General features: G+C 40.8%; 1 protein-coding gene across 4 annotated transcripts in view; it reads right to left on the bottom strand.

The window, feature by feature from the left end:
• Positions 1 to 27,726, bottom strand: part of DISC1 (DISC1 scaffold protein) — a 207,661-nt gene that overhangs the window by 173,953 nt on the left and 5,982 nt on the right. For all 4 annotated transcript variants that reach the window (XM_055714247.1, XM_055714245.1, XM_055714249.1 and 1 more), the window contains 2 exons: positions 10,963 to 11,951; positions 7,359 to 7,428 (listed from right to left, as the gene is read on the bottom strand). In XM_055714247.1, the coding sequence (XP_055570222.1) occupies positions 7,359 to 7,428; positions 10,963 to 11,934 (1,042 nt within the window). In that variant the 5' untranslated portion in view covers positions 11,935 to 11,951. The remainder of the gene's footprint in view (positions 1 to 7,358; positions 7,429 to 10,962; positions 11,952 to 27,726) is intronic.

Below are 27,726 nucleotides of genomic sequence, written 5' to 3'. Positions count from 1 at the left end.
TCAATTTCTAGTTGTTGGTTGAATTAATAGACACACCGTCTCCAGTGGTCACACTGCAAATGAGAGACAATTTTCTTATGTGGAATTAATACTTCTAAAGAGCAAGGGAAAGATAAGTCTGTCCTGAATATAAAATTCAGCCGCATGATTTTGCAAGTGCAAAGTAAGCAGATGGGCTGGGTAGCAGGAGAGCCATGTCACTCACTCAGTGGGTACTGTCCAGATAACACATCAACACTTCTCCCGAGTTACACCCATCAGAGCTCTATGCTTCAAACGGCAATTCAGCAAGTAAGATCTTAAATTATCCATAATGGCTTATTTTGTTCCGATTTTTTCATTGCATGTTTGTTTGTAAAAGACTAGCCAGGCTGTCTGGGAACAGCTTGGCTGCATCATGGACTGAGAAACAGAGCCTGACTATCATAGGAGGGGTAGCCCGCAGTGTCAGTTTTAGACAGCAGATGGCCAGGAGTAGAGAAAGCTTCCAAGCACATGGTATGCCAAAACTTCAGCAATTTTCTTTTTGTCAAGCAGCTTCCAGAAACACAAGATGTAGCTGAACCTCTTCACGCTGGCCAAGATTAAAATAAGAAAGCATAGTAGAATCCCACAAAATACTACCACTTCCTAAAAATATTTAGGCTGCACAGTCTAAGTGAGATGCTGCATGACTACAGTAGCTTCCTCTCCAATACTCAGATAAGGAATTAAAAGATGCAGAAAACACAACTGCATTTTTAATATGTGGGCATAAGCAGACCAATAGCAAGAACCTGTTCTACCTCAAAGACACACCTTGACATGACAAACTGAACTGGCTAAAATGAGGTTTCACATCAAAAGCGTTTCAAGAAATTGCTGAAGATGCATGTGCTACACGCATGTAACGAGTAAACACAACAAGCAAAATCACCCAGAAATGTATACCAGATCTCCCTCTCAAATATTGGCCATTACTGTATTATTTTAGTATTAAAGAAGCACCTGACAGTTTCCCAGCTATCTACCTGACAGCAAGATAAGGAGTTTCATACCTTTACATTGTGACTGACTCAACTGTCATCCCAATTTTGTGATTTAAAAAAAACCAAAAGCCAAAAAACAATAGCCCACATAACATCATGATTTCTTTTTATGCAGTTTGTTACTGCTGCTAGCAGACAAAAGCCAAGACCAAACATTTGAACAACAGCATCTTGTTGTTCAACTTTAAGTCCACGGCTTCAACTAGCACCAAGTAGAAAATGGATACAGACTAAAACAGTTCTATCTTTTCATTTGAGACTGGTATCTTAGAGAAAAACAGTCAAGGTAGAAGAGTTGCCGCTTGTGCTGCCTCCAAGTACAAGGAAAATTAAGTCTAATTTATTCTTTGCATAAGCACTAAACTTTCCTTAACCACCCAAACCCTTTTGTGGAAGCTATTTGAGTCTGTCAAAGATAGGATAAACAAAACCCATGCAAGGAAGATTTGGTTTTCAGAATTTGTACAAGCCCTTACCCCCATCCTCTTAATAGCTTTACTGGAAAGTTACAAAAATGAAAAGTTAAACCTAAAAACGCTTACCCACAGATTTCAGGAAGCTTCTACAAGCTTGTGATAGAACAAGGCTCTAACAGTACAGCACAACAGAAACTCCTATTTGTCCCCTCCACCCTGAACCCATTTCAAACTCAATAGCCTGCAACAAAGTTACAAGCTGACGGGAAGTCTCCCATGTCACAGAAGCTCTGCTGCTCCAGCATTCACCACCTTTTCTTTAATCGGTAGCCTCGGATATAGAGCTCCACTCAATAAACAGCTAGGTTTACGGATTTTATTTCCACAGGTACATGTCATCCTAAAACAAGTACAATCCAAAGTAACATGTTCTTTGAGTTATTTCCAGATGTAGCTTCTCTCAAATTCACTGTCCTCACCCAGAAAGAAGCTAACTTGCCTTCATTTCTGTGTCTTGTTATAACAACCATCTGCCAAGCAAGCATTTTAGTTCCAAATAATGGAAGTATAGTAAAGCAGGAATTCTATCCAACCCTCATCTGCAAATAGCTCTTCCAGAAACAATACAAAACACACCACCCATTCCCCTGAAGATCAAATTGGTTCAAGTGTTTAAAAGCTATGACTAGAAATAGCAGTTTAAACTGGAAAAATATTTTTGCAGTTTGAACTGCAAAAAAATTTTGAAAGACCAGGCAGCTATACATCTGGCCAGAACTTTGGGGTTATTGCATAATTCAGCAAGTTCCACCACAAGAAGTAGCCAAGACCCCCCTTTGAATACCACTTAACAAATAATATTCTCAACCCAGACATTACCTAACATTGCACACTATCATTTTACGTGTAAATGTATGGGAGGCTAATTGCTACGAAGTCTTTCCCTTCCTACACTCGTGATTAATGCAAAATGTGCAAAATGAGACCCCAGCTCCTACACAGCACACTGTTCTGTCCCTGCCCTGCGGATTCTGAAACATAGAAAGGACAATTGGTGTGAAGAGGTCACAGAGCATGAGGCAAAGAGAAAAAATTAAAAAAAAAAAACAAAAAAACACAACATTCAAACACTATTTTTCTGCAGAGCAGAGCACACAGCGCGCAAGTCCATGGCAGGTACCAATTCACATAGCTCAAGCTTTGAGACCTTAATATAAAATAACTGAAGGCTCACATGATAATAGATATATATACAGCATGAATTTTCATTGCCAAGACAGGATAGGTTTTACCATAACAAATGTAATTTTTTTTTTGTATTCTAGCTGCCATGTTGGACTGACAAGGAGTTGTTCTGATCTACTCAACAACCTTCACCGGAGAACCCCAACTCTGGATATAATCTGATTGCACAAAGAAGTTACCATTCCCTACCAGCTGCAAGCAACGAATTCATACGCTCATATTCCTGCATACAAGAATTTTACAAAAAAGATCTAAAAAAGTCAGTAGCTCTGCAGAAACTTACTTCTGAGTAACAAGATGGCATGTGAACCAGTAGTGGAGCTCAATAGCAAAATTCAGTCCAATGACACTTGGTTACCAATCCATTTGCCCCTTGCACCAGGAGAGGTTGAGAAGTTCAAGCAGCAAAGAACAGGAAAGGATTCTTTAAATGTTTGGGCAATGGATTTGTACTGAGCAAAATACACTGGCTTCCACTGGAAGTAGAACTCCCACAGACACAGAAATATGCTGCTTTTTGTGGCGGTTTTTTTTTTTTTTAACCTCCTGTATTCAGCAGTGTGTTTAACCTTGGAGCTGTCAAACTCCATCATGAATAATGAGCCATGACAACACTCCAAGTGATCCTTGGAGAACAGACCAATTTTTACTATATGCTATGCAAGGCAAAACACTGTTATGATATTCCCATGGTACTGAACCTGCTTTGAAAATATACAGTAATGTGGCCATCAAGAGGAGACTACAAGTAAATACAGAAAAAAATAAGCTACTTCCTGGTATTTCATCACCTACAAACACAGAACAAACAGTACAACATTTAACATACTAATGGTTCCTATTTAAAATTAAACTAGGACTGAGAAGATTCGTCTTATTGAATTAGGCATTTCACACAAACACTTCACAGCCAAGGAACAGCTGCATTTGATGCAACCCATGATGGTTACAGTATGAAGAGAGAGCAACCTGCAGGTCTTGCGGCACCGTGCTTGGTGACCTCTATCAGATGAGCCCAAACATGGGACAGGAGGGCAACCCCGTGCCCCAGGCTGCCCCCTGATGCTCTCAGAACAAACATACCCCCGCCATACACATGGCAATGCCAGAAAGTATAGGAAGAAACTGTAGTGGCTTGAATGACTGCTAGAAGCGCCTCTACACCAACAGCCTAACCACACCAAGGCAGGTCTTTAAGAAGGCACAGCACAGGTAAACCAGCAATGGCAAAAGCCATTTCTGCTGTATGTCTCCCAGGCTCAAGGGGGGGTGGAAGACAGAGCAAATGGATTCATCTAAAGAATGGAAAAACTAGGAAGAAACAAGCTGAAGATTTAAACAGGCATTAACTTCTTTCCTAAACAAGAACGGAGGGCTGTGCTTCCAAATATCCCTTAAAAAAAAAAAATCAACCACCTATTCTGGAAATAAATGCTAATTCATTAACATGAAACACACATGTTCTCTAACAGACCCAAGCAGCAAGCATCTGTTCTGTGTTTCTGCAAAGGGAAAAATAAATATATCCTTATTCCTGACCTGTTTGCAACAAGGTACTTGTTCATGGCTTTGTAGTGGGGAAAACTTACCTTTATTCCTGTGCCATTTCCTAGTCTCATCGGCACAACCAAAACCACAGTCCATTACCTTCCCCTCTCTGTAGGGCCACCACTTCACTTACACTTCAGTTTCCAAAGTTGCTACAAACTATGGAAGCTTTGAAAAATCTCTGGAGAGCAGGGAAGTAGCAATGTCAGACAGTAGATGCTTGCCTTTCCTTAAGGTGCTACGGTTGCAGTGTCAGACAGCAGAAACCAGTGCTGAGCACTTTGAGGAGCTTCAAGTACTAACACACCTCCCTCCCACTGAGCTGCTGTTAAAAACTGAGTCCTCTCCTGCAAGGCTGAATGGCCTATGGTTGAAGCTGGAGAAGAGCCTCTACTGCGCTGAAGTGACAACACAGTTACGCACAATAACATATTTATTGACAATTTAGTTTTCCATTTGGGAGTACAGCCATCCGTACCTCTCCTCTACCTGCTCTCCTTCCCCTCTACTACGTAACAGGGCATTTCACAGCTACTCACATTATACTACATCTCCCCTTCACCTGCAGTGCTCCCAAATCAGCAAGACCCATGGTATCACTGCACACAGCCCTACCACCATCTCTGGGTCACAACAGTTCTGCTCTTAACAGAGGACTCACTCTATACTCAAAATCATCCCACAAATTACAGGGACAGTGATTTTTTTTCTTAGCATTATACTTAAAATTTCCTCAACCCTCCACACACACCGTTGTCTGTTTCTCCCATTCCCTGATAATACAGCTCCATTTATGTCCCCCATCACAGCTCTGCATGTTTAGCAATTCCATTCCCTGCTAGCAATATTTGGCAATAAGATCCTTTTAAAAGAAGGCTAATTACAGATTTCACTTGAAGAGAAATTGGTGCTGGGCCAATCTGTAAGCTCTTTAATAAGCTTTTAAACTTCACTTCATGCCAGGCAAGACTTTGTTCTCCACCAGAAAGAGTGGCACAGCTCTAAAAGCAAAGGTGGAAAAGTTTGCTACTGCCAGAGGAGGAGGGGAGGTCACGGCTCTAATTCTTCTTGCAGCACTGTACCTTCTCGATGTGAGTCTTTCCCTGAAGCTACGCTGCCCGTGTTCCACAAAAGAAAAACTAAGGAAGCCAGTTCAGATACTACAAAAATAATGAAAAGTAGTCACACAAAGAAAAACCCCATGGCTGACAGTTGTACTGGAAGAGGAACAAAGACCAGTATGACAGAAACTGCGTCAAGGACTCAAAAATTAGGAAGTGATAAAATTAAGGATGCACGGAGCATGGCATTTTCTGAGAACGCTTGTGCGGAGTTCATTTTCAAAGGGATGGAGGAACCCAAGGCAAAGCTTCTCAAGCACTTAAGTATCTAGTCCCATACCAAGACAAATGTTTTCTTCCTACAGACTTAGCATGGAAAACAGCAATCCCACCTGCGGATGCTCCTCTGCACCTTTGTACTGTGCCACTTTCGCTCCCTGTAAGCTGTGCTCACAACACGGGGTGAAATCACATTTCAGCCAGACCATTTTCCTGAGGGGAACGAATGCAAGACTGCAATCCATCCTCCATGCTACCTGCCTGATAACTAGGGTGGAAGTCAAAAAGAGTAAGGGATAAAGTGGTGGTCAGCAGAAAGATAGTCCTGGTTTGACAGTACTAGCACCCCCAAAAACTACAACAGCTTTCTGTGTGAGGTTAGAAAAGTCTACCGTTTTCCACTGAGGTCAACAACTATGTGGCATCACATGCAGATGTCACACCTGATAGACTGAAATGCTGCTGCTGAAGTGGCTGACTGCCCAGAGAATCCCAGCTGGAATCTGTGGGAACCACACACACCGGGTGCACAGCTGGCAGGAAGTCTCCAGCCGGGAGCTCAACCCACAGACACTTAAAAAAAGAAGAGTTATGAGTGTTACACATGTAAAGCATAAACATCAATAATGTCTATTTGACAGAGATTAAACCCATGAATATCTACAACATCCTCAACTTCGAACATACCCAAAGATTTTCCCCACTGCGAGACGCCACACTAAAAGAATGACTTGTGACAGTATCCTCTTATATATAGGCAAACATTTAAGAGGCTAACAGAAGCACTCTTGCAAAAGGGCTGCACAGCTATTCCCTACACACTACCAAGACACATTTTAATCAGTTCAGGAGACACCTTCGGGAGCAAGGAAACAGAGCCATGGTACAACTGCAAAGCTTCACACATTCAGTTTGAAAGGCACACCACAAGTCTGACCATTTCCCAACCCCTAAAGGCTGAGAATAAAAAAATGGCAGGAAAGGAACTATCTTTTCCCAGCCTTGTTCTCTGAAGTACCCACGCAGATTTTACTGTAACAGTTGGGAAGCCCTGCAAACAAAGACAGATCTAGTGGGAAGAATTTAATCTAGAGCCTCAAGACTTGCAAAATATGAGTACCTAAACACAGACTACCATAACAGGAAAGAATAAGAAAACAGATATGTGTGTTAATATATGCTGCAATTATTAACGTGCAAACACACAGAGCTTATCAGAAGTGCCAAGGCATATGGAAGGAAAAGCACTATTCAAGTACAGAAAGTTGCCAGCAGCTGTATCATCACCATATTCTATAGCTGGTTTTAATTCAGCTCGGTGGACACCAAGTTAATCCCCCAGGACAGTATCATTCACATTTATAATAGCTACTGACCTCATTTCTGTGTTTGAGCCCTGCTGTAGTGTCATGACTAAATGTGGCAAGCAACAAATCAGACTGCCATCAGCCAGTGCCTGTCCTTTTTCCTTTCAAAGCTTTCATTCATTTCTGCATTTTCTAAAGTCATGCTGCTTCAAAACAGCTGATCCAGATGGTGGCTATTTGGATTTCAACCTTCCCACATGGTGATGTGGCTCAAGAAAATAGAAACTGTTGCTACCTGCTGCTGACCTAATTCTTTCTTTAAGTTGTTTCCTGCCATGTAACAGAATAAACAATACAGTTGATTGAACTAATCTTCCACACCTACATAGCAAATATAAAATTTATAGAAGAAGGAGGGCAAAGGGAAAAAAAGCAGCATGAACCAGTGGGGAGGTAGAAGGGAGCAACTCTCACCTCTATCATAGTCATCTTCCTCTATTGCTTTTTCTTGAAGTCTCTGAAGCCGTAAGATCAAGGATTTTATCTAGGCAAAGAAAAAAAAAATTAAGTTGCATTTAAAACTATTTAGACGATTAACCTCTACATAATACAAATTTAATTGATTACTACATCACTAGAACGGCCCAGTTTTTAAAGTTAAGCCCAACATTTGTTAGACAGACAGACCAATTTGAAGGCAGCTGAACTGCAGCTACTTGAGCCAAGCATGGCTTCAGTCCAAACACATACAGAGAATAACAAACAATATTTCTTGAAAAGCAGAAGAGATCATGTGATTGTAGGATAGTTTTCACCCTTTGAATAAATCAAAGTAATGATAATTAGAGGATTCTAACAGCATGACATCTACTTCTGATCACATTGTACTAAACTGTGTTCTCGAGCCCATTCTAACAACTTTTTGCCTATGAGAGTTTTGCACAGAAGAAAACCAGAATTTCCACATGCAAACCACATTTTCCTCTGTAATTAAAAAGAGAAATACAGTATGAGTATTCTGGAACAGGAATACTCATGTTATGGCACAGAAAATTGTGTTCATATGCAGCCAATGAAGTTTCACTAAAATATAATTTAGGCTTATCTACACAAGGTTGATGCTTACATTTTCAGAAGCGTTCACACTAGAAATGCTAGATGGGGAAAAAAGCAAAACACCACAAACACCTATACCACATACCGTGCCCTTTCACATGCAAAAAGAAACACTTACCATAATAAAATTTTATTTCGAAAGTTACTGCTTCTGTTTGTTAACATGAAGGGTCTGGACCACAGTTCTGAATTTACTAAACAATCGTAAGACTAGGTGTGCATTCAAAGGCCTTTACAAGTTTTTACTGTTAGAAGAATTTGGTTAGAAGGTAGGCAGCCCTCTCCTCATTGCCATGCTAGCCACAGCCTAACATGGCTACAGTTACAAGACTGAAGCATTCCATTAACAGCACTGAAAAAAGGTAAGCCTGGAAAAAGCAGCAGCGCATAGTCTCATAGCCCATAGTCTGAAAATGCCTGGGGAATAATTTCCTAAAAAAAAAAAAAAAAAAAAAAGGAATTGATACTTTCAATATTCTGCATTTACAAAAGATCTCACTCCTCCCTGGAACTCTTGAAATCCCTATATTTAAACTCAAAATTACATAGGGAAAAATAGGTACAGCCAGTCAACAACTTAATAGAAACACTCACTTATCGTGACTACGCAATCAACACAAAAATTAGGCAAGACATTTAAATTAACGGTATCCCTTCTAAATATGGTATGTGAAAGTGGACTAGTCAGAAAAGAACTATAAAAAATAAAGCCAGAAAAAAATCAAAAAATGCTTGATTAATAATAGGCTATAAAATGCCCCAGAGGAAAGAAAAACAAATAAAAACCAACATTGTATATACTCCATTTTCCTCAAGGCTTTATTTTATTTTGCTCTTCACTTGATACTACAATGTTTTCTTCTCTGAGGCTGGTGAGGAATGTGTAACGTATTGAAGGGAGGAGCTCTGAATCCTCACCATAAATTATTTTCTGTATTTTATGCCATATTTTTGATAGTTTTAAAGAAGCCTGCAGTAGAAATGATTCAAATGACACTTTTTTCATATATGTGATGTATAACAACCATCTATACTGAGACTACTGCTCTGCTGCTCTTTGCAGGGTTTATTCCATCATGTGCTCACAGTGGCAGGTCATTTAAAGTCTGCTTGGGTACCACAGCCCAGGCATGCCCACGGCAAACTGTCTGATGCTGTCACAGTAAAGTGCTTTCTATCTGCAGGCTGGTAGGATGTTTGGAGCTTAACTAATCAAAGAGCTGCTTCAGCATGGCATGTCCTATATCTGTACCATGTGATGACCAGTGTGGTTTTTTTTTTTAATAAGTACAGAAAAGGCATAATTTTTAACAACTTTGCTATCATCTCCTTTTCTTGACTACAGTTGCATTCGTTCCTTTCTGAAAAGTTTGAGACTTATTTAAGACTTACAGTAGGAAGGTGCTTCAAATTAGACATACACAACTGGCTTTACCAAGGGCAAAGACATCTGAGGGCACAAATTTCCAATTCTCAATTCAATGAATTAATGAATACATAAATTAAAGATAGCAATGTTTCTCTTGTGTCTATCAAATAAGATTACTGAAAAGACAGAAAAATAATTTCTTATTTTGATTGTGTTATATATTCCCAAATACGCAGCAAATTAATTTCCCTAACCATCCTAGACTATGAGTACGTTGTCATTTCAGGCATGAAGCCAAAGAAAGTGCTCCATGTCAATGTGTGTGAAGTCTGTGAATAGGAGAACCTAATCTGAGTCCTATATGCATCCTTTATGAAAAGTATTAGAGAGCACCATAAGCCTAGGTCAGGTATCATGGGAGTAAAGTAAGAATAAAAGTTTCTTGACCTTCTGTCTCACCCAGACAACAGGGCTGTGCAAAGTCTCCCCAGAGCAGGTTGTTTCATCAGGCCTAAAGAAAATACAGTGCATCTCAGCAGGTATGTCTGAGCTCAGAAGTCACAAGAACCTGGGTTTCTAAAAGACATCCCAGAAACTCGAGGCACTAGTGAGATACTAAAAAAAAAAAAAAAACCTCCCAAAAAACCAAAAAAACCCCAACAAAAACAAACAAAAACACACACACAAGGAAAAACCCTCACGCAATATAAAACCACACACCAGAAAAACCTCACCACTCATTTAGTGCAGGTTGAACAAATTTATGCAATCCATGTTAATCTTTGGAGTACTGCTTCCTGCATGTACAATAAAGCCACTACTTGGCTCAGAATGGTTTCCCTCTGATGCCCACCATGACATCCCAAAAACTGTATAACAAACTGTAATTGATCCTTCTTAAAGTTTCCCCACCTGTCTCCCACAGAGAGCAAAGTGAATGAGACTGCCTGTATATGTGGTAGGTATACACATGTACAAAAAGGAAGACTCCTGACTCACCAACTCAATACTCCTCTGGAGTGGCAGGCAAAAAAAATAAAAGGTTCAATCCCTAGCTGGAGTTAGAGCAAAGGCTTAACTCCTGTTTTCCTTTGAGCAGAGAGAGAGAGCCCATCTACTAGATAAAAGGCTACTCTCATACAGGCGCTTCACTCTCAAGAAACCTTTGGCTTAACATTTCCAATGACAAAGTTTGTTGTGTGTTTATTCATGGTGCCTCAAGAAAAGAGTTCTTACCACCCCCAAATTTTGTACTACATATAGTCCAAACTGCAGACGAAACAGCAACCTGTGAAAAAAAACCTGTAGTTGTCACACATCAGTTTCTGAATTCAACATATTAGAAGTGAGAAGATCACAGTTTCGGTAGAACATAGGAGTAGGGTACTGCAACATCACCTTTTTGTTTAAAGAACCAAAAAGAAAACTAAAGCAGTTCTTTTATCATGCAGAGTATTCCTCTAAACCTCTTATGAACAAATGCCGTTAAAACCATTAATATCCCAACTCCTACATCAACCTTGACTTCGGCACTATAAATACAAATGTTTTGAGGGCTGGAGGAGGAATCAAAGATGAAGTGAGATTACTAACCTTTAATGTACTGCGGTTGCCCAGCAGGCAGTCCTGTAGCACTGGTTCATATTTTTTCATCAAAGTATCCCAGTTATGGTCGCTAACAGTAAAGCTACTTTCATAGCCTGAGGTGACAGAAGAGCCAGCAGATGCTGCATCCGAGGAGTCTGTAGAACATGAAAATGTTGCATCTGTATCCGAGAGATAGACAGTCTCGCAGTCCTGTAGTTTATCATTTGCTGTGGTCTCATTTTCATACTCCAAATCCTCCCTAGGCCTGGAGAAGCAATGCAAAGCTCCCAAGTGCCCATGAGTTTGCACCATCTCTGCTGGCTTCTGCAAATTTCCTGCAGTGCTGGGATGCAGAACATACTCTGCTTCCTCAATGGCTGACTTGCCTTCAGCATCACTTACTCCAGAGGCCAAGTTCAGGGAGAGCTGTATGAAGCTGAAATTTGAACTAAAGCTATCACGTGCACCAACAGAACAAGAAACAACATCTCTGTTTTGATATTCAGAGTTGTTATTCATTTCTGTCTGATCCAAAGTATATACGTTTGGGAGCTTGCCCACTTCAGTGCCATGGCTTTTCTGCCATGCACAGCAAACAGCAGAAACATCTTTTTTGTTTGTTGCTGCAGCAGGGTAAACGACGCTCGCTGTGTTTTCTGACCGTGGACTCTTGCAACATGAAAGATTTTTGCAGCATCCTGGCATATTTTCAGTAGCGGCCAATGTTGTTACCCCATCAGCAGGAACTGTGGCACTACTTGCTGCGCTACAGTATAAGAATTCAAAGTTATTTTGGCATCGTCGGTATAGAGAGCAGTTCTCCAACTCTCCACAATTCTGCCTGCCATGTTTGAGCTCTTCTGGGCTCAACACTTTGCAGGCACCCAGGGACTGAAACTCTATCTGTCGCTGAGCTTCTGGCCTCATGTATCCAGGTCTTTTTGCCAGTTTCTTTTTACAAAGAGAGCCTGCAGGCATTAAGTGCTCCTGACCATCTGGGGGAAGGGGGGGGAAAAAAAAAAAAAAAATCATTAAAGTGCTTCTGCAGTTTTCTAGGCTTAGTGGATTTAGCATCTGAAAATAATTGTTTCATGAATTTCAAACAGTACATCACTTTCCATTTCAACAAAACAGAGATGCTGACCACACTGCAGATAGAGGAGAAAAGGTGTGGCTGAGAACACTGTCTACATTCATTCACTTTCTAAAGAGTTTGTACCTGCTTTTAAGGGAGCTCCTAACACAATTGCACCCATCAGGACACAAACCTGGGTACAATGAAACACATCATCTTCCCTATTCATAACACCACCCTGTGCTTTTTCATTCTCAATTTGCTTAGCAGCACACTAAAGCACAGACCTTGCTTATGTCTCTCTGAACCAGGATAATTCTGAGACTTACAAGCACATCTAAGATGAGACTGAATCTGCATTTTGAGAACCACACTCACAAAGAAACTTTGTGCGTAATCTGTCGCTGCTCGCGTCCGGTTTCCTATGTTCATCTCCACGTTTTATTAGTATGAGCAAGTGATGCAGGTTCTGCTTCCAGAACAGATGCCGCTCTGTAACACTCCATGGCTGCAGATGTCAGTCTAATGAGATATTTTATAAGTTGTCATTTAGATGTACTGTACTGCCTATTGTCCAAAATTTAAAGTTAACATTTTGCATGCAGGACCAGGAGTCCCAGAAAACTGATGTCACCATATGCTTGCTAGCATTATGACAATATTAATACCATTAAGAAAGGGCCTTTTCTCAATAGCTCTATTAACCCACATACACCTTCCTTACATAGATGACAAGATAAATTTGCTCTTTGCAGAGCAGAACAGAAAGAACCAAGATAAAAAAAACACAACAAACACTAAAAGTAGGATATTGGAATGTGTAATCTTGTCTTAGTTTTCTGTACACTTCTATTAAAAAAAATTATGGGTGAAAGATTACTTTCAGTTTCTAACAGATTTACTGCTTGTCAAAAGGTATTCCATTCATCTGTCCTGCACACAATCAATGAGAATACAAAATGGATGATGGTGCAGAGCTTGTAACACAAAACCACACTGACCAGACCCGTTTGCCAGAAAAACCCTTCAAAGGCATCTAGTGACTAGCTGAATTATGCCCTCGATTAGCTGCCCTACTCACTGAAACAGAATCAATTGCTAGAATCTCAGGTGTGCGAAATATTCTCGTCACCCATGCAGAGCTCTTCCAAAAACACATTTCTTTATTTTTCCGTTACATGCAATATACTTATCTCTATTATCACAAACCTTTACCAATTTTTACATTAATAGATGTAGGCATAATCTGAACTCCTCAAGCAACTTGTAACGCAAGTCTTGTACACACCTCACTACAGCGACGTCCTATACGAAAATTTAAGCATTAGACCTGAAACTTCCCAGGGGACTTTTCCCAACATTCACTACACTCTCTCCAAATAACCTTCACAAAAGCAATTTATACATTTTCCACATACTATAATAGTGGCACATCTCACCATGGGACTGCAGTTAAGCTTCTGTATTCTGCTTCCTATCACCATAAATTAGAATACCCCAGCTGTCTCTTACATACCCTTTTGTCAGAGAAAAAAGCATCACAGAAATCAGAAATAAAAAAGGTCAGAGTCCATCAGCCTGTCTACTATGAAAAGACAGTGAAATGCTGTACTGGGAGTAATTTAATAGAAGTCTTAACAAATAGGAACCTCTCTTGGAGTAAGGGAACAAAAACTGAATGAAATGTTCTTTCAAATTTAATTCTTTTAGTTTATATACAAAATAACAGCCTAAATTTGCCTTCAGCAGAAGAAACCATTTCATGCAGAAAAAAAAAGTCATTCTAAGACTGGATATACTTTACTGCCATTTGCAAAGGCTAGTCACTGGCCTTATCTGTAAAAATGGAAAAGGTTCTTTGGTTTAATTAAAATCAGTTTAAAATCGATCTCACTAAACCACTATGAATTTTTCAAGTCAACAGACAATTACAGTTCTTTAAACACCAAGTTTAAACTAAGCTAATTAAGTAAGGTTTAAATTGGACTATGTTGGATATTTACACCAAGTGAGAACTGGATGCAATTCTAAAAGTTATTGAAGCCAAAGTGGTACAATTCCAGGATCCTGAACGAGTCCAACACAAAACCCACACATCTCTTCGATCCTCCCAGCATTTACAGGTCTCCTCTAGATAGGTTTGCCATTCAGCTCTTCATGGACTCCAGATCTGCCTGGATACAAGTCCAGCAGCATGAGTCCCTCACTTGGCTACCAGAGGGGCACCACTGCCTGAATTATACTCAAGATGATAGTCCAAGCCACAAACCACTCAGAGGATGCTACAAGGAGGGGGTTACAGGTCCTTAGCCCCAGTGTAGCTGCACCTGAGCACAAGGCAGAGAAGGAGTGGACACAGAGCTGGGACCAGTATGCCAACTCAAACACCCACGCTTTCCCCAAAGGATACGGAAGGGAGGAGGCAACTGCAGCCTGGCTCCCAGGTCCAGCTAGAGAGCAGTCGCAGTGCCCTCAGCCTTCACAGAATCCAGCCAGGATATTACTAGGCTCTGGGTATACTGTTTGCATGCCATTTACCCTTCTGCCATGTCCCTTTCCCGCCGATTAGAATAATTTGGGTTGTTTATCATCACAGATCTGAAATTCAGTTACAGAGACTTTGTTTTCCCGCATAGCCTTCCAACTATAACTTGCTTTGTCTGCACATCAGACACAGAAACTACACCGAACCAAATGGGCTAGCTTGTTAAAAAAAGACAGGCCTCACATTTTTCTTATAATTCCCCCAGTTTCAGGCACATAAAGTAACTGATGGCAATTAACTACAAGACCATCAAACTGGTACCTTGGAACACTGTGAAACAACTGAAGGTAATTAAAAACACCCTATATTATAGTGTGTCATGCATCGTATGAGACACACGCTTAGAAAAAGAGAAGAGTCACAAATGGAAGAAGGGCCTCTCAATTGTAATATTACAAATCAACTCTTTTTAAAATGTTACAATCCTAGAAGATGATGCAACGCATATTCTAGTGTCAGATACTGTGCAAATTGCTTCAAACCCAAATTATGAAAACCCAGAAATAATTATAACAATTCTTTCACCATAACAATTCTTTCTGATGACCAACATTTCATAGAAAGTAACAGCTCAGAGCCAGAGCACAGGAGAGAGGAGGGGAGAGGGAAGAAAAAAAAAAGGGGGGGGCAGGGGGGAGAGAGTCTATTTCTGTAAAGCAATGACCAGCAATGCTGTTCACATCCTAGTTGCACCAGTAAAATAAAAGAGGGAAGATGAAGCCAAAGAGCACTTCCCACTGACGGAAAGAGCACATTCTCTAGTACCCAGCCTGATGCTGAAGGACAGCAGAACAGTCATCTTATTTTAAGTGATCAGACTTTGTTTTCAGCCACAGAAGCTGCAATTCAGGGTTGTTTTATCAGGTGCTCTAGTAGTATCTGTGGATGTACAGGTGTTAACTACCCTATATTTTTGTGAAGTGCACTAGGATTTTAGATTGGTACAGAAAGTCTGAAGCAATTACCTCCTCACCCCTGCTTTAAACACATAATGTAGAACACTTTGAGCTCATTAAGTTCTCCCTGAAAGTAACCGATAAGTTATACATGCAGTTTCAAAGAGAGCTCAACTATCTGAATACACCTGTATTACACACAGTTGATTTTTATTAGAATTACAAATTTACCTTCAAAGCATTTGTGAGCAGTGACTGTGGCGTGGAGGAAAAGATACTTGGTCATATCCAAAGCCAACTATCAAAGCACTGCTCTAAGCAATTTCTGTAGTGCTGCTCCTGTTAAGGAAGCCTTAAACACCTGCATTAAACCACACAAAGTAAGTGAGATGAAAATAAAAATATTTAGAGACACACACGCATAAATGTTTAACCTATCAGAACAAAAATTAAACCATTTCCAGGGATCGATCAATCTGTCATGACAATAACGACGACTGTTCAGTTTTCATGCCATAAAAATACATAAAATATTGCAGGTTCCTAATCAGTTATATCTTGACTTATTTGCTGAATTTCAAAGATACCACTAAATACTCAAAATAAGACTGTACTGATCTGAATGTACACCGTTTCTTTAGACAAGCAAGTTCTCAAAGAAAGCTGCTTTTGAATAAAAATTTTTATAACTCTTAAAATACAAATGTCTCATTTAGCTTTTTAATCTTACTTATTGAATGTTAACTATATGTTGATTTATCCAGCATTTTATAAAGTGTATCTATAGAGAGGACAAGCAATGGCTGAGCCTCATTATATTTGATACCATTTACAAATTAATTCCTCACCAAGGGTTCCTGTGATTTCTAAGGTCGCAGGCTGGGTTCAGTTATTCAACTGTTAAATTTCCAAGACATTATGTATAAAGTATTCTCTGAAGTCATTAAATGCGTGTTAGTTTCTATTCGCCATTAGAAAACACTTCAAAGAGTTGTGCATTTTAGAAGTCAGAGGGGTCTTCCTTAGACAGTGTTTAAGTAACTGTATTTTTATTGACTCATTACCATAATACCCATGTCATTGAGTTGTTAGATTTGAGCCACTTACCTCCTTAATGCAATAGTTCATTTTAGGCCACCTGATTAAGTTGCAGCACCTCTCTCTAGAGTAAGAATCACATTAGCTAATACTAGTTTCAATATGCCCATCAACTCCCCCCCCCGCCCCCAAGAAACAAAAAATTGTTTTAACCTGGTTTTGCCTTAACACTAAGAAAGAAAATAAAGAATCCATTAAGAAGTAAGCTGATAAATATCAAACTTTTCCCATGTCAGTAACAATCACCTATTTAGTCAGGGGGAATAAGGGAAGCACCCTTAATTACATAATTATAATTGTGTTCAATATCACAAAGAGTTTAAAACACATCTGCATCCATCAGTATTCAACAGCGCATTACTACACACAAAAATGGGCTTTTTTTTCAAGCAAGTGCCTTGCTGAATCAGGGCCTAAGTGCCTTGATGCAACAAAAAAAAATAAAAATGAATCTTTCTGATCTTTTCAAATGTAAAGATACAATAAGCATCCGGTTTGTGAAAGCATGCAGTTGCACTGTGAGGGCCTACTTGATCACTAACCAACACCCTATGGCTGGCAACTGGAGGCTCAAAGCTTAGCTATTACAGAAAATGCATTCCTCCAAGCTAAATGAAAATCACAACACCCAACTTCTTCACTGCAGCGTTACAAGAAAATCCATTTTGTTGGCCAGAAAAGCAAATGGTCAGATTCATTCTAGAACAGCCTGGTGACTGCGTGCTGTCTCAGTAAAGCAAAACCACTTCAATAGCACAATACTGTAAAAAAAAAAAAAAAAAAAAATTACATTTCTGCTTTTTTCAGTTTTGTTTTCATGCAGTCAGCTACCGTTATGAAGTCCCAAGAGGAAAAAAAAAAGAAACAGGGAAGCCCAAGACCTTTGCAATAAATTTCAGTGTAATCACGTTACAGACACTCAGCACACATCTCATTCTCTGGCTGTTACTACATCTCACATTCAAAATACATCTCGGGTCGACGAGCTTCAACCCCATCAGTCTCCAAACCTCCTCATACAGCACTCTCAGGTATTTCACCCAACCTACTGCTATCATCCTAGGCTAACTGGAACGGCCAGACTCACATACCCAACCGCCTAATGTAACAGTTGCCTCCTCAGGCATCATTTACCCTACATCCAGCTCTGCGACGCATCCCAAGGACCACCTGGTAGACAGCAAACATCCTGGGGAAGGACCCAAGCAGGTCTGGGAAAACAAGCCAGTACCAACACTGGATGCCTTCAGTGCAGTCAGTAACAGAAGACAGTTAGCTTCCCCACAAATATCCAGCCTGGTTTGTCTTAAACCTGTATAATTCTTTTAAATTTACAAATAATTGAGAATAATTCATCCACTTTCCAAAGAGGGAGGAGGACACACAAGTTCCAAGTCTACCAAGAACACTCACAATAGACAGGCAATGCTTATTTTGGGAGTTTTGTGGTTGGTTGTTTTTTTTTTTTTTTTTTTAAGGTTTGGTGTTATTCTTCCTGGGGAAAAAAACTTTTGTTCCCAGTTTCAGTGCAAAAGTCTGTAGCAGCAGTCTATGCAAATTTCTCAAATGGAGAGAACGCTCTGGTTCTTTCAGTCAAGATTTGAAAAAGCTTTAAATATTACACAGAAGTAGGTGAGCAATGATTCTGCATTGAAACTGGGAAGTTTGGTTAGGCCCTAAATTAATTTGCAAATGACACTTAATGGGTTTGCAGTCATATCACATAAAATTATTTCACCAAATATGCAAGAAACTATGAAATTAGTACACAGCAGTCCTTTTCAAGAATGCTCTATTTAACACACCACACTTCTCTTTTCATCACTCTGTCTATGGAGTGACAGTGTGGATTCCCACTACTTCTGCTCAGTCAGATCATCTACAGCAAGACTCTAATATAAAACTCATCGGGGGGGAGGGGAGGGAGGAAAGGGGGGGAAAAAAAAAAAAAAAAGAAAAGAAAAAGTGAAGTGTGAGAGCACATTGACAGCAGTCAATTTCCAATTCAAGCACAGTTTGAGTGCTCCAGCTTGGAGATTTGAATTTTTAATTTCACCAAGAGAGTGGGTTCCAAATTAAGCATCTGATGCACAGTCAGTCTGAAACCAGAATTGAGTTTACTGAAATAGAAAGTAATTTTCTCTCAACAGCTCAGTAGTGATCACATATAATGAAAATAAAACAACGTGGCAGTTCCTATATTGCCAAGGGTGAGAAGTCAGAATGCTTTTAGCTTTACAATTTAATATCAAAGTCCCAGGACAAATGCTCCTCCTTTGCCTGCTGAAGGAAGTTTACCTTAGAGCCCCAGTCAGGCTGTCAGGACGTGATGCCAGTGCTGTCTAGACAACAATGGAGATGGAACAGAGCTCCAGACCATCAGGAAAGCTGAGCAATAACTTCCCACAGAAAGCACAGCACTTCAGGATGCAGCTTAAATACAAGCTACTGCAAAAGCCGGACATGCACACAAACTTCAGTTAGGGCAATGCATGGGACACAGAACCCCTGTAGCAAGGAGGCAGGCAAACCAGCAGTGCTGGTCCCTCACCCTGCTCCTTCAAAAAGAAAACCTCAGGACTTTGTGTGAACCCCTGTAACTCTTTATGCTCCCACAAAATTTCTGTACTCAGGTACCCTCTGCTCTTTGCAGCAGTGATTGCGTGCATTGTGCTTTTGCTGAATGACAACAAACCACCACTCCGAGTGGCAATATGAAGACTCTCAGCTGAACGTACGAGGCACAGACTGCAGCACTGCTCTCCTACCCTCAACTGTTACACAGACAGCTTCAGCTAATGCAAGTCCAGCATCATCGGTCTGTAGGTGTTATAGCCTGTGAGGGGTCAACATTTGCTCTCCAGCAAGTAGAGTGCAGCTCCCTTGGAGACCTACTCTGGTAAGCAGGAAAGATGCACATGAAATCCCTTTTGAGATCTTTAGTGAGAATCTGGCTTGACCCTTACAACCCTTAGTCAAGGCCGTAGGCAGACAAACCAGAAGTTGGACATTTGTTTTAATGGGCCCGAGAACACAAAACCTATATCCTTCTCCTCCGGCATAGAAGAGAAAAGTAGATGGTTCAGGTGAATTTCTAAGATTATTTTATGAACAAGCTATGAAAGAAGTACCATAGCAGGTATTGCGGAAATTGCAGCAGAATACTAACCATGGGCAAAAACACCTCTCTTCCAACAGAAATCACAGCTCCTTCTAGATAAGGTGGGACAGAAGTCATTCTGCCTACAGCAAGTCAGATATCTTTAAAAATAAGAACACCCAACAATAAAACCAGAAAATTAACGTTGCAGGAAAGAATAGTTTCTCTCTAGAAGGTAACCATATTGAATTACAGAATTTCACAGATGTGCCAGCACAGTGATGATGTCATCTGATACAGAGGATGAGATGACCTTAAGGAAGGGCTGGGGAGCACTCAAAGACGACACCCACCACCTCTAGACAGCTATCGGTCCAGACCACCTCAGATAAGAGCCCTGGCATTAAAGACCAAACTTGGCATTTCCCACCCATGTCAACAGGTATTGCAGGAACACTGCCTCCGTAACCAGACTCCTGGAGTGACAACTCACATGAGATCTGAGCAACTGCCTACTCAGCTCCTGACAGGAGCAGAGTTACCGTACATGGCTTGTACCATTTTTGGAGACTGAAGATGCAACCAGACCAAAGCCCTATCTTCACACACATTTGAAAGCTGTGACCACTAAAGGTCAGACAAGGATCACGGGATACAGTCACGAAGCAGCAGGCAGTCAGAGCCCAGGCTGAGGGAGGACATCATCAACACTGACAAATCTACTTTGTCACTCATTTCTGTCTCCATCCCAACCCTGCACATGCTTTCCAACACTCCTATCAAACCCTGCCCTCTTATCCACCAGCTTCCACTGCATTTCTCTTCTTGGTCCCCAATTAGTTCTCACAAACCAACTGCTAATTTATCTTAAAAAAAAAGTTAAAAAAACAGTTGAACCAGGAATCCTTCCCATTGCTGCTCTGGACCTTTAACTGAACTCTGCATGGGTCACACTTTACATAGTCTAGAGTGATAACCATCCACAAAGCTCCCAAATAATGTTCAAAGCCACACAGAAATACTCTTTTTCCCCAATATTGCCCCTCAGTACCACCTCTTCGGTCCTTTTCAGTTTATCCTTTTTGTCACAACCCCAATGTGCACAAGCCTCCCCCCGCCCTGTAACAGCATCCCCTTTACAAGGGCAAACAAGTGCATCTCAACTTACTTCAACAATCCTCCTCACATGAGCTTCCAGGCTTTCCAGCTCCCCAGCCCCCTCAGATCACCCCGGCCTTTTCCAGGTGGGGAGCCTTCCCTGCTTCACACTCCCCATCAGCAGGGCTCCGAAGTTTCTAGGCTTCTCCAGGTGCATTTAAAAGGAGCCCAACCCCACTTCAGCTGTGCCTACTGATTTCATTGCTTGGCTCCAGGTGCTCAGCCTTTCAGCTATCAGGACTTCAGCCAGTTCTCTGGGCTCCTGTTACTCTTTCACAGCACACACACACAGTTTGTATGAGCATCTAAACCAAACTCCACTCTAAAGGCACACTAGCTCCATTCATCCCCTTTGAGATCATTTCAATGAAAACACTCTTGTAAGAGCTTCTTTCCCGTGACTGTAAATCACTGCTATTCACGTCTAAGAAATCAAGACAATTACCTGCCACAATTTACTCTGACAGTCTCCCTGGGCTGACATGTATTACCTAATAATACAGGTTACGCTTATTAACATATGCCTATGATGCTCAACAAAAGCACAGATTTTTGCCAGAGGTTTTTTAAAACTCATTTCTGCCACATGCTATTTGTATTCACTTCAGTACAAGGCCATAGGATCTGTCACCTTTCACTGAACCTTACCTGTCTGATTTTATTACCCAAGTAAATTAAAGCACCATATTAATCTTCAAAGAAATTGTACCCTTATGAGAGAGCTTGCAGATGTTTTTTGGGTGCCAAGGACTCTGTGTGATACTGTAATGAAACAAAGTCTTAAGCAAAATACTTCAAGTTAAAAAACAATAGAAGTAAACACAAAAATCAGAATGACCTTTCAAAAATATTCTCTTTAGTAAAAGAAGATTGTCTTGAATAAGCCAATTAAACCATTTTTCAGGTCAACATATTCTGGATTCAGCTTAGCATTTTAAATGTATAAAAAAGATACAGATTGTACCATATGGTGTCAAACGCACACCTGAGAAGATCCACTTCAGTAACAAAAAGCTTGGCAGAGGAAAACATTAGAGTGTCATTTAAATTGTTTTCCAGAATAAATATAGATCGTTAATTCATTATTTCCAATACTTTTTTAAAAAAAATATATTACTTGCTTTAGAAAAGCCGAATTTAGGATCCAGGACTAGCAAGGTCCTGTGCAAGGTAGCTCACATTTGCCTGTCCCTTTCAGTCATATGGGACAGGCCCCCAGGTAGTACTAGTGTAGTAGCAACAGATTCCTTCCCCTGCTTCTTTCAGGTTCACCCACAGTACTCCTAACAAGTATTATTATTTAAAAATAGCAGTACAAACTGCTGCAGCTTCCTTTCAGGGAAAGCAATGCTTTTTCAGAGACATTTGATCCACCAGTCCTGAGGTACTGCAGTAATCTGCTGCATTCGTTAGGGTTAAAGCAGACCATGTGAGAAGCTATACAACTTGCCCATAGTCACAATGCACACCCAAGGCAGAACTAAGGACTTACACAAGACTCCCGAAAGACATCTCGGGGGAAAAAAAAAAAATATTTTCACTATAAGAATACACCTAAGGCTTTGTACCTTTAGAACTCCTGCCTTCATGGAAAAGATTGGAGAATTTGAAAGCAGCATTTAGGTAGAATTTTAGGTAGATTAAGACAGAATCCTACTAGGCTCAAAACTACTAAACCTTAAAGTCATGGGTCCCCCATATGGCAGATAGTGCAATAATGTTATTCTGTGTGGGATTCTGTACAGTGAAATGTCATTGGAAACTTCAGGTTTAACTCACATTTTCACCAGAAATTTGAAGCAAATGCAAACATCACATTTAGATGGCTCCTTAACTTATCTATAATATGACTTGTGCCTGCCTAAGTTTTTGTACTCCAAATCTAAACAAGTCTATACAAATCCACAGATCTGTTACAGGAAAGTATGTTTGTTAAATATCTGTGTCAAGTAAGTCCATTAGGATAGTCCAGACATAGAAGTTCATTGACAGGCTCCTTTAATTCCCAAGTGAAACTGTGCTGCCTTTAAGTTGGAAGCCTTTTAAATCCTCTCCTGACTAGGGGGAAAGAAAAATTCACAGTATTTTGAAGGTACTTGCAGAAGTTTTACAACCTACAAAGCATCCCCCTCCACCTCTCAGTGAGCAGGAACATCTTGTATGAATAGCCTTACAAAAACAAAGAAGTGCCAATAAAACTGAGAGATACAGAGAAGACACATGGGTTTTCATTTCTGTACAATAAAAATGTCATAGTGCTTTACAGAACAAAAATATATGAAATGTTTTAAACTTAAATTACCTTGAAGTCTGAGTCATAAGCAAGGACTTCTGTACCAGAGAAAGCCATGAAGGCAGAACTAATAACATCTTTAAGGTTAGAATGCCCTCTTTGGGTATAAAAATATATTTGCAGCAACAGTAAATTCCAATGCATGCAATGCTATTTTACGCTATAGGAAGGAAAGTAAATCAAGAAATGCCAAGTATGCTACTCTAAAACATTTAAACATGTTATAAAAACCATCCGATTACACTCTGCTAGCAACAATGTTTCCTAAGATGCTACATGCCAATAGTGAGGATAACAGCAATCCATGCACAGGAGTAGGACAAGACATAGGCATAACTTGAAAAAAGAAAGGTTCAGACTGGATACAAATAAAAACTTTTTCACCCGGAGCGCAGCCAAGCAGCGGAGCAGGCTGCCTAGAGAGACTGTGCAGTCCTTGGATGTTTTCAAGACCCAACAGGATAAAGCACTTGGCAACCTCAGTGTCAGCCCTGCTTTTAGCAGGGAGTTGGACCAGAGACCTCCTGAGGTGCCGTCCAACCCGAACTATCGTGTTATACCTCTAAGCCTTAAATACATGTATAGGGATTTGCAGTATCCCACTACTTATCTACACACACAGAGCAAAAGTTCAAGACTTTCATCTGTGAAGATGCATCCAACTTTGCAAGAAAGCAATTTATCCATTTTAATTCCACAAAGGAGTCACAAGGGAGTTGGTAAACAATAGTTTCATCACATCCTGGAAGCTGGAAACAGCTGATTTCTATGAACAAAATTAAGAATAAAGTTCAGTACTTGAAATAAATGCGTTCTCAACCAGCATTTAAGCATACACACACAGAGAAATCACAACCTTTAATGATGGTCAGTGCTTTAAGCAAGACAGATGCAGTAAGGCACAACAACATAGGAACTCTATTGTTGCACAGCAGCAGACCTTTAGTAGTTAGCTGGTGATTAAATGGTGCTCATGAGCATTGCTTAAATGTCACTTTGATCTACTACAGTTATTTCACAAAATGTTTATTACTGAGGCTTTTTTATTGCCTGTACAAACATTGGAGAGCATTTCTCTCAAGGCATTATTCAGTTTGTTATATTAAAAGTTATTTTGATATCTTTTCCTAGGCTGCTTGCCAATTGGAGGACAAGATGGAGCCATCTGTGAGACTATAACTGTCTGTAGACACTTGCCTTTCAAAAACATAATCCCTTAAATGGTGTCAAGGGCATTACACACACACACACAAAAAAGAACCACCAACAACTGTAACATCACCTCTGAACAGCTACAACAAAACCGGCCTCTGTCACAAATTTCCTGGTAAAGAAAGGAGGAAGACCACCTCTGCCCAGGGAATACTGCCTCTACTCTACCCAGTCCATGAAGTCTGATTATAACATGGGTATGGAAAAAGGCAAACCTGAACACTCTGCCACACAGCAGTATCAGGCAGCCATAACTGTGCCACAGACATATATGTTCTATATAACTGAGTTTACAAACACAGTTATTTCTACAACTCCTATTTTCCTTCTTAATTTTATTTAGAATTTGAGGGATTTCTGGGCCTGGTCACTTTCTTCTCCCACTACTTTACAACATTGGTGCTTATGATATGTACACAGGCTGCTACACTGAATTCCTCAGAACAGCCTTAAGCTGTTCTCTGCACCGTCTTCTCCTGGTCTGTTTGGGTTTTTATTGTTATTACTACTATTATTATACCCTGCTTAGCTCCCTGCATTATAATCCTCCTTTAAAAACTTCTTTCATATTTTATATCACCATTTTCAACTCATTAGAGATCATTTTTAGACAGCTAACATGTGGAACAATTGCTCCTAAGAAGAGACCTGGAAGAAAGACAGCAAACCCCACGTACTTCTCATACAGCTTGCACTGACCAGTCATATTGGCCTTTCAATATTAAAGCCACAGCCAACCTAAACTTACTCGGGCCACACTTAATGCCTAAGCAAAGTACAGAGTTTCACCAACACCTGGCAGCACAGAAAGCAGAAACAGAAGCATGTGTGTCCAGATTGAGTAGAAAGGTCTGGACGCCCATCAAGAAATCCAGCGCCACACCAAGCTCACCAGAAACACAGCGTAAGTGTTGCTACACACAGTTAGCACTAGTTATAGCAAAGCTAAACTATTTTAAAATTAAATGAAATTAGTCTGGAACGTGAATGGCATGAACATACACAGCCTAGTCAAACCAAAGACTAAAAATCTTCCCAACTGTACTCTAGGGGATAAACAGAAAGCCCTGAAGAACAACAGGGCAAGCCAGCAGATTTCACAAAGGGCAATCAGAAGTCCTATGGATTGTTCTTCCAAAAACAGCAACACTGGTTATTAGATCCCAGTCCTACCTCATAGAGAAAAAGATAGTAACAGATGTACTTCCAGAAAACTAAGCATCATAACTATACTCAAGACAGGCAGAGAATACCTCCTTGGCTAACAGGAAATTGTTCCTAACTTGGCCCTGGAGCAGATGATCCCATGGAAAATTCTGTCATTGGCAAAAGCTGGCACCATCGCAGGAAAATTCTTAATCTGCTAAAAGAACAGGTAAAACATACCATGCTCTCTGCATAAAAAAGGAGGAGGAGCTGGTTTTTCTTACCTTACAGCAACCTGAGACCCCCCCCCCGACAAAGCAGGATTCTCCCCACCCCCATCTTCATTCTCACAGGAAGCAGACAGCCAACACTGATGCACCGCTCAGAAGGAACCATTAACTGGAGCAGCTCTTTTCATGGCCAAGTCTGTTCAAGACCCTGGCAGACCACAAGCATGAGAACACGACAGCAGCTGTTTCACCATGGCCACATTCAAGTTCCCCTGGGAAAGGGGAAACACGATGCCTGTTGATTATTAACCAGTCTGGGAGCAAAGCCATTGGACCATCAGCTGCACTGGTGCTGCACTCCAGGCAACAGTGACCAGGCCCTCCTCACACAATTTCAATGACAGTTCCCTCAAGATTTTCACTGCTCTAAGCAAATAAAAACATGCTGCTCTCCTAAACAAGGGCTCCAGACAGAACAGGAGCAGTTTCAGCACGGTGCCCTACCAAAACAGTGCTGTCCCACCACAGTGGCAGCATAGCCTGGAACAATCCAGGGCATCCAAGAACACCTCATGCCCCTGAGACTCCACACCGCTGCTGATGCACAGATGTCAGCACTCCTTCCGTGTCACTCCCACAGGGGACAGCAACCACAAAGATGTTAAAATTAAAGAAATCTTCCCAAAGCAACATAAGACACCACCAAACTCAGCAGCTGCCTGTCCTGCACTGCTGAGATTGCTGTGCCTATCACTCCTCAAGAGCGGAGCTGGGAACAACAACCCATTCACAGCTGAGCTCCTGAGCTGAGGCTCAAGCTCACAGCCTAAGCTATTAGTGCAAATACTGGCAAGTTAATAAATAAATTCCCAATAAATGGGAACAGCCAAGCCCCAACAAACAGCTGTGCTGCCCATTCCCCCATCACCTGGGTCTCCATGGGCCATCAGCAACAGGAAGCACCTGGATCTTAGCCCAGCACATGAAATTCAACCTCGTCCCTGCCTCAGTAACCACTCCCCACCAAAACCCTAACAAAGGGGGGAAAAGTCTTGTCCCCAAAGCCATGCCCTCCAACAAGTAAAAACAAACCCTTCCTGATAGGATCAGGTTAGCCCTCACAACAAAAAGATACTTCCCAGGGCTGAGGCTGCCTGGATTTAGCACGCTGAACAGGCTCAGTGACACTCCTTCCTTGGAACCCCAGCGTGTTTCCCTGAAGTAAAACATTTGTGTGGGGGCAAAGGGGAACAACCAAACCACAAGAATTAGGCAGCCATAACATAAGAAAAAAGCCTGCAGCTATAAGCATTTGACCTTGCAAATAGTCTTCAGCAGCACCACTCCAGATGCCTGTATATCTGCAGTAGTGATAATCCATAAAACTAAGCTGGTATGTTGGTGGAAATGATGCTTACCATCATATCATTAAAGATGGGAAAAAAAATACTTTTGGTATCCCACTGAAACAGCAAGAAAACACTTTACCAGCAGGAAAAAACTGTCCTTCCACTTCTCAAGCTCTCTGGAGACTTTACGGTTTTCCAAAAACAAAACAAGAAGACTCTAAGAATGGTTTCCTTCAATGCTCAAAACATACTTTTCAGACCCAAGGGCCTGACTGCCGATTTAAACTCAAAGTGCTGCCAGATAGACGAGCTGAGCTAGGGACTACTCTGTTCATCCCATCAATCAGCGCAGTTGTGAAGCCATTATCAAACTTCATTATCTACAGACACATTGAAAACATCATGCTATCATTTGATTCTAATTTTCCATTATTATTATCCAGAATTTAGCAAGTTCTTGAAGAGCTATGCCAATGCCACATGCATCGCCTCACACAGTTACAGATATCTGCCAAACAGTTCAGAAAATCTAATGATACCAGCTCCCATCCCAGTTCCTGCCTTTCCCACAGATACTAACCTTTCCATTGTTACTCAGTTTCACAATACTCACCGTCAACCTCTTGACTTTTCACTCCACAGGCTACCTCAAAGTCACTCTACTAAGA

This window comes from Falco cherrug, chromosome 6 (assembly GCF_023634085.1).
Source record: "Falco cherrug isolate bFalChe1 chromosome 6, bFalChe1.pri, whole genome shotgun sequence".
Taxonomy (NCBI): Eukaryota; Metazoa; Chordata; class Aves; order Falconiformes; family Falconidae; genus Falco; species Falco cherrug.
Note: the sequence above shows the minus strand (reverse complement) of the source record. Positions and strands in the feature narration are given on the sequence as shown.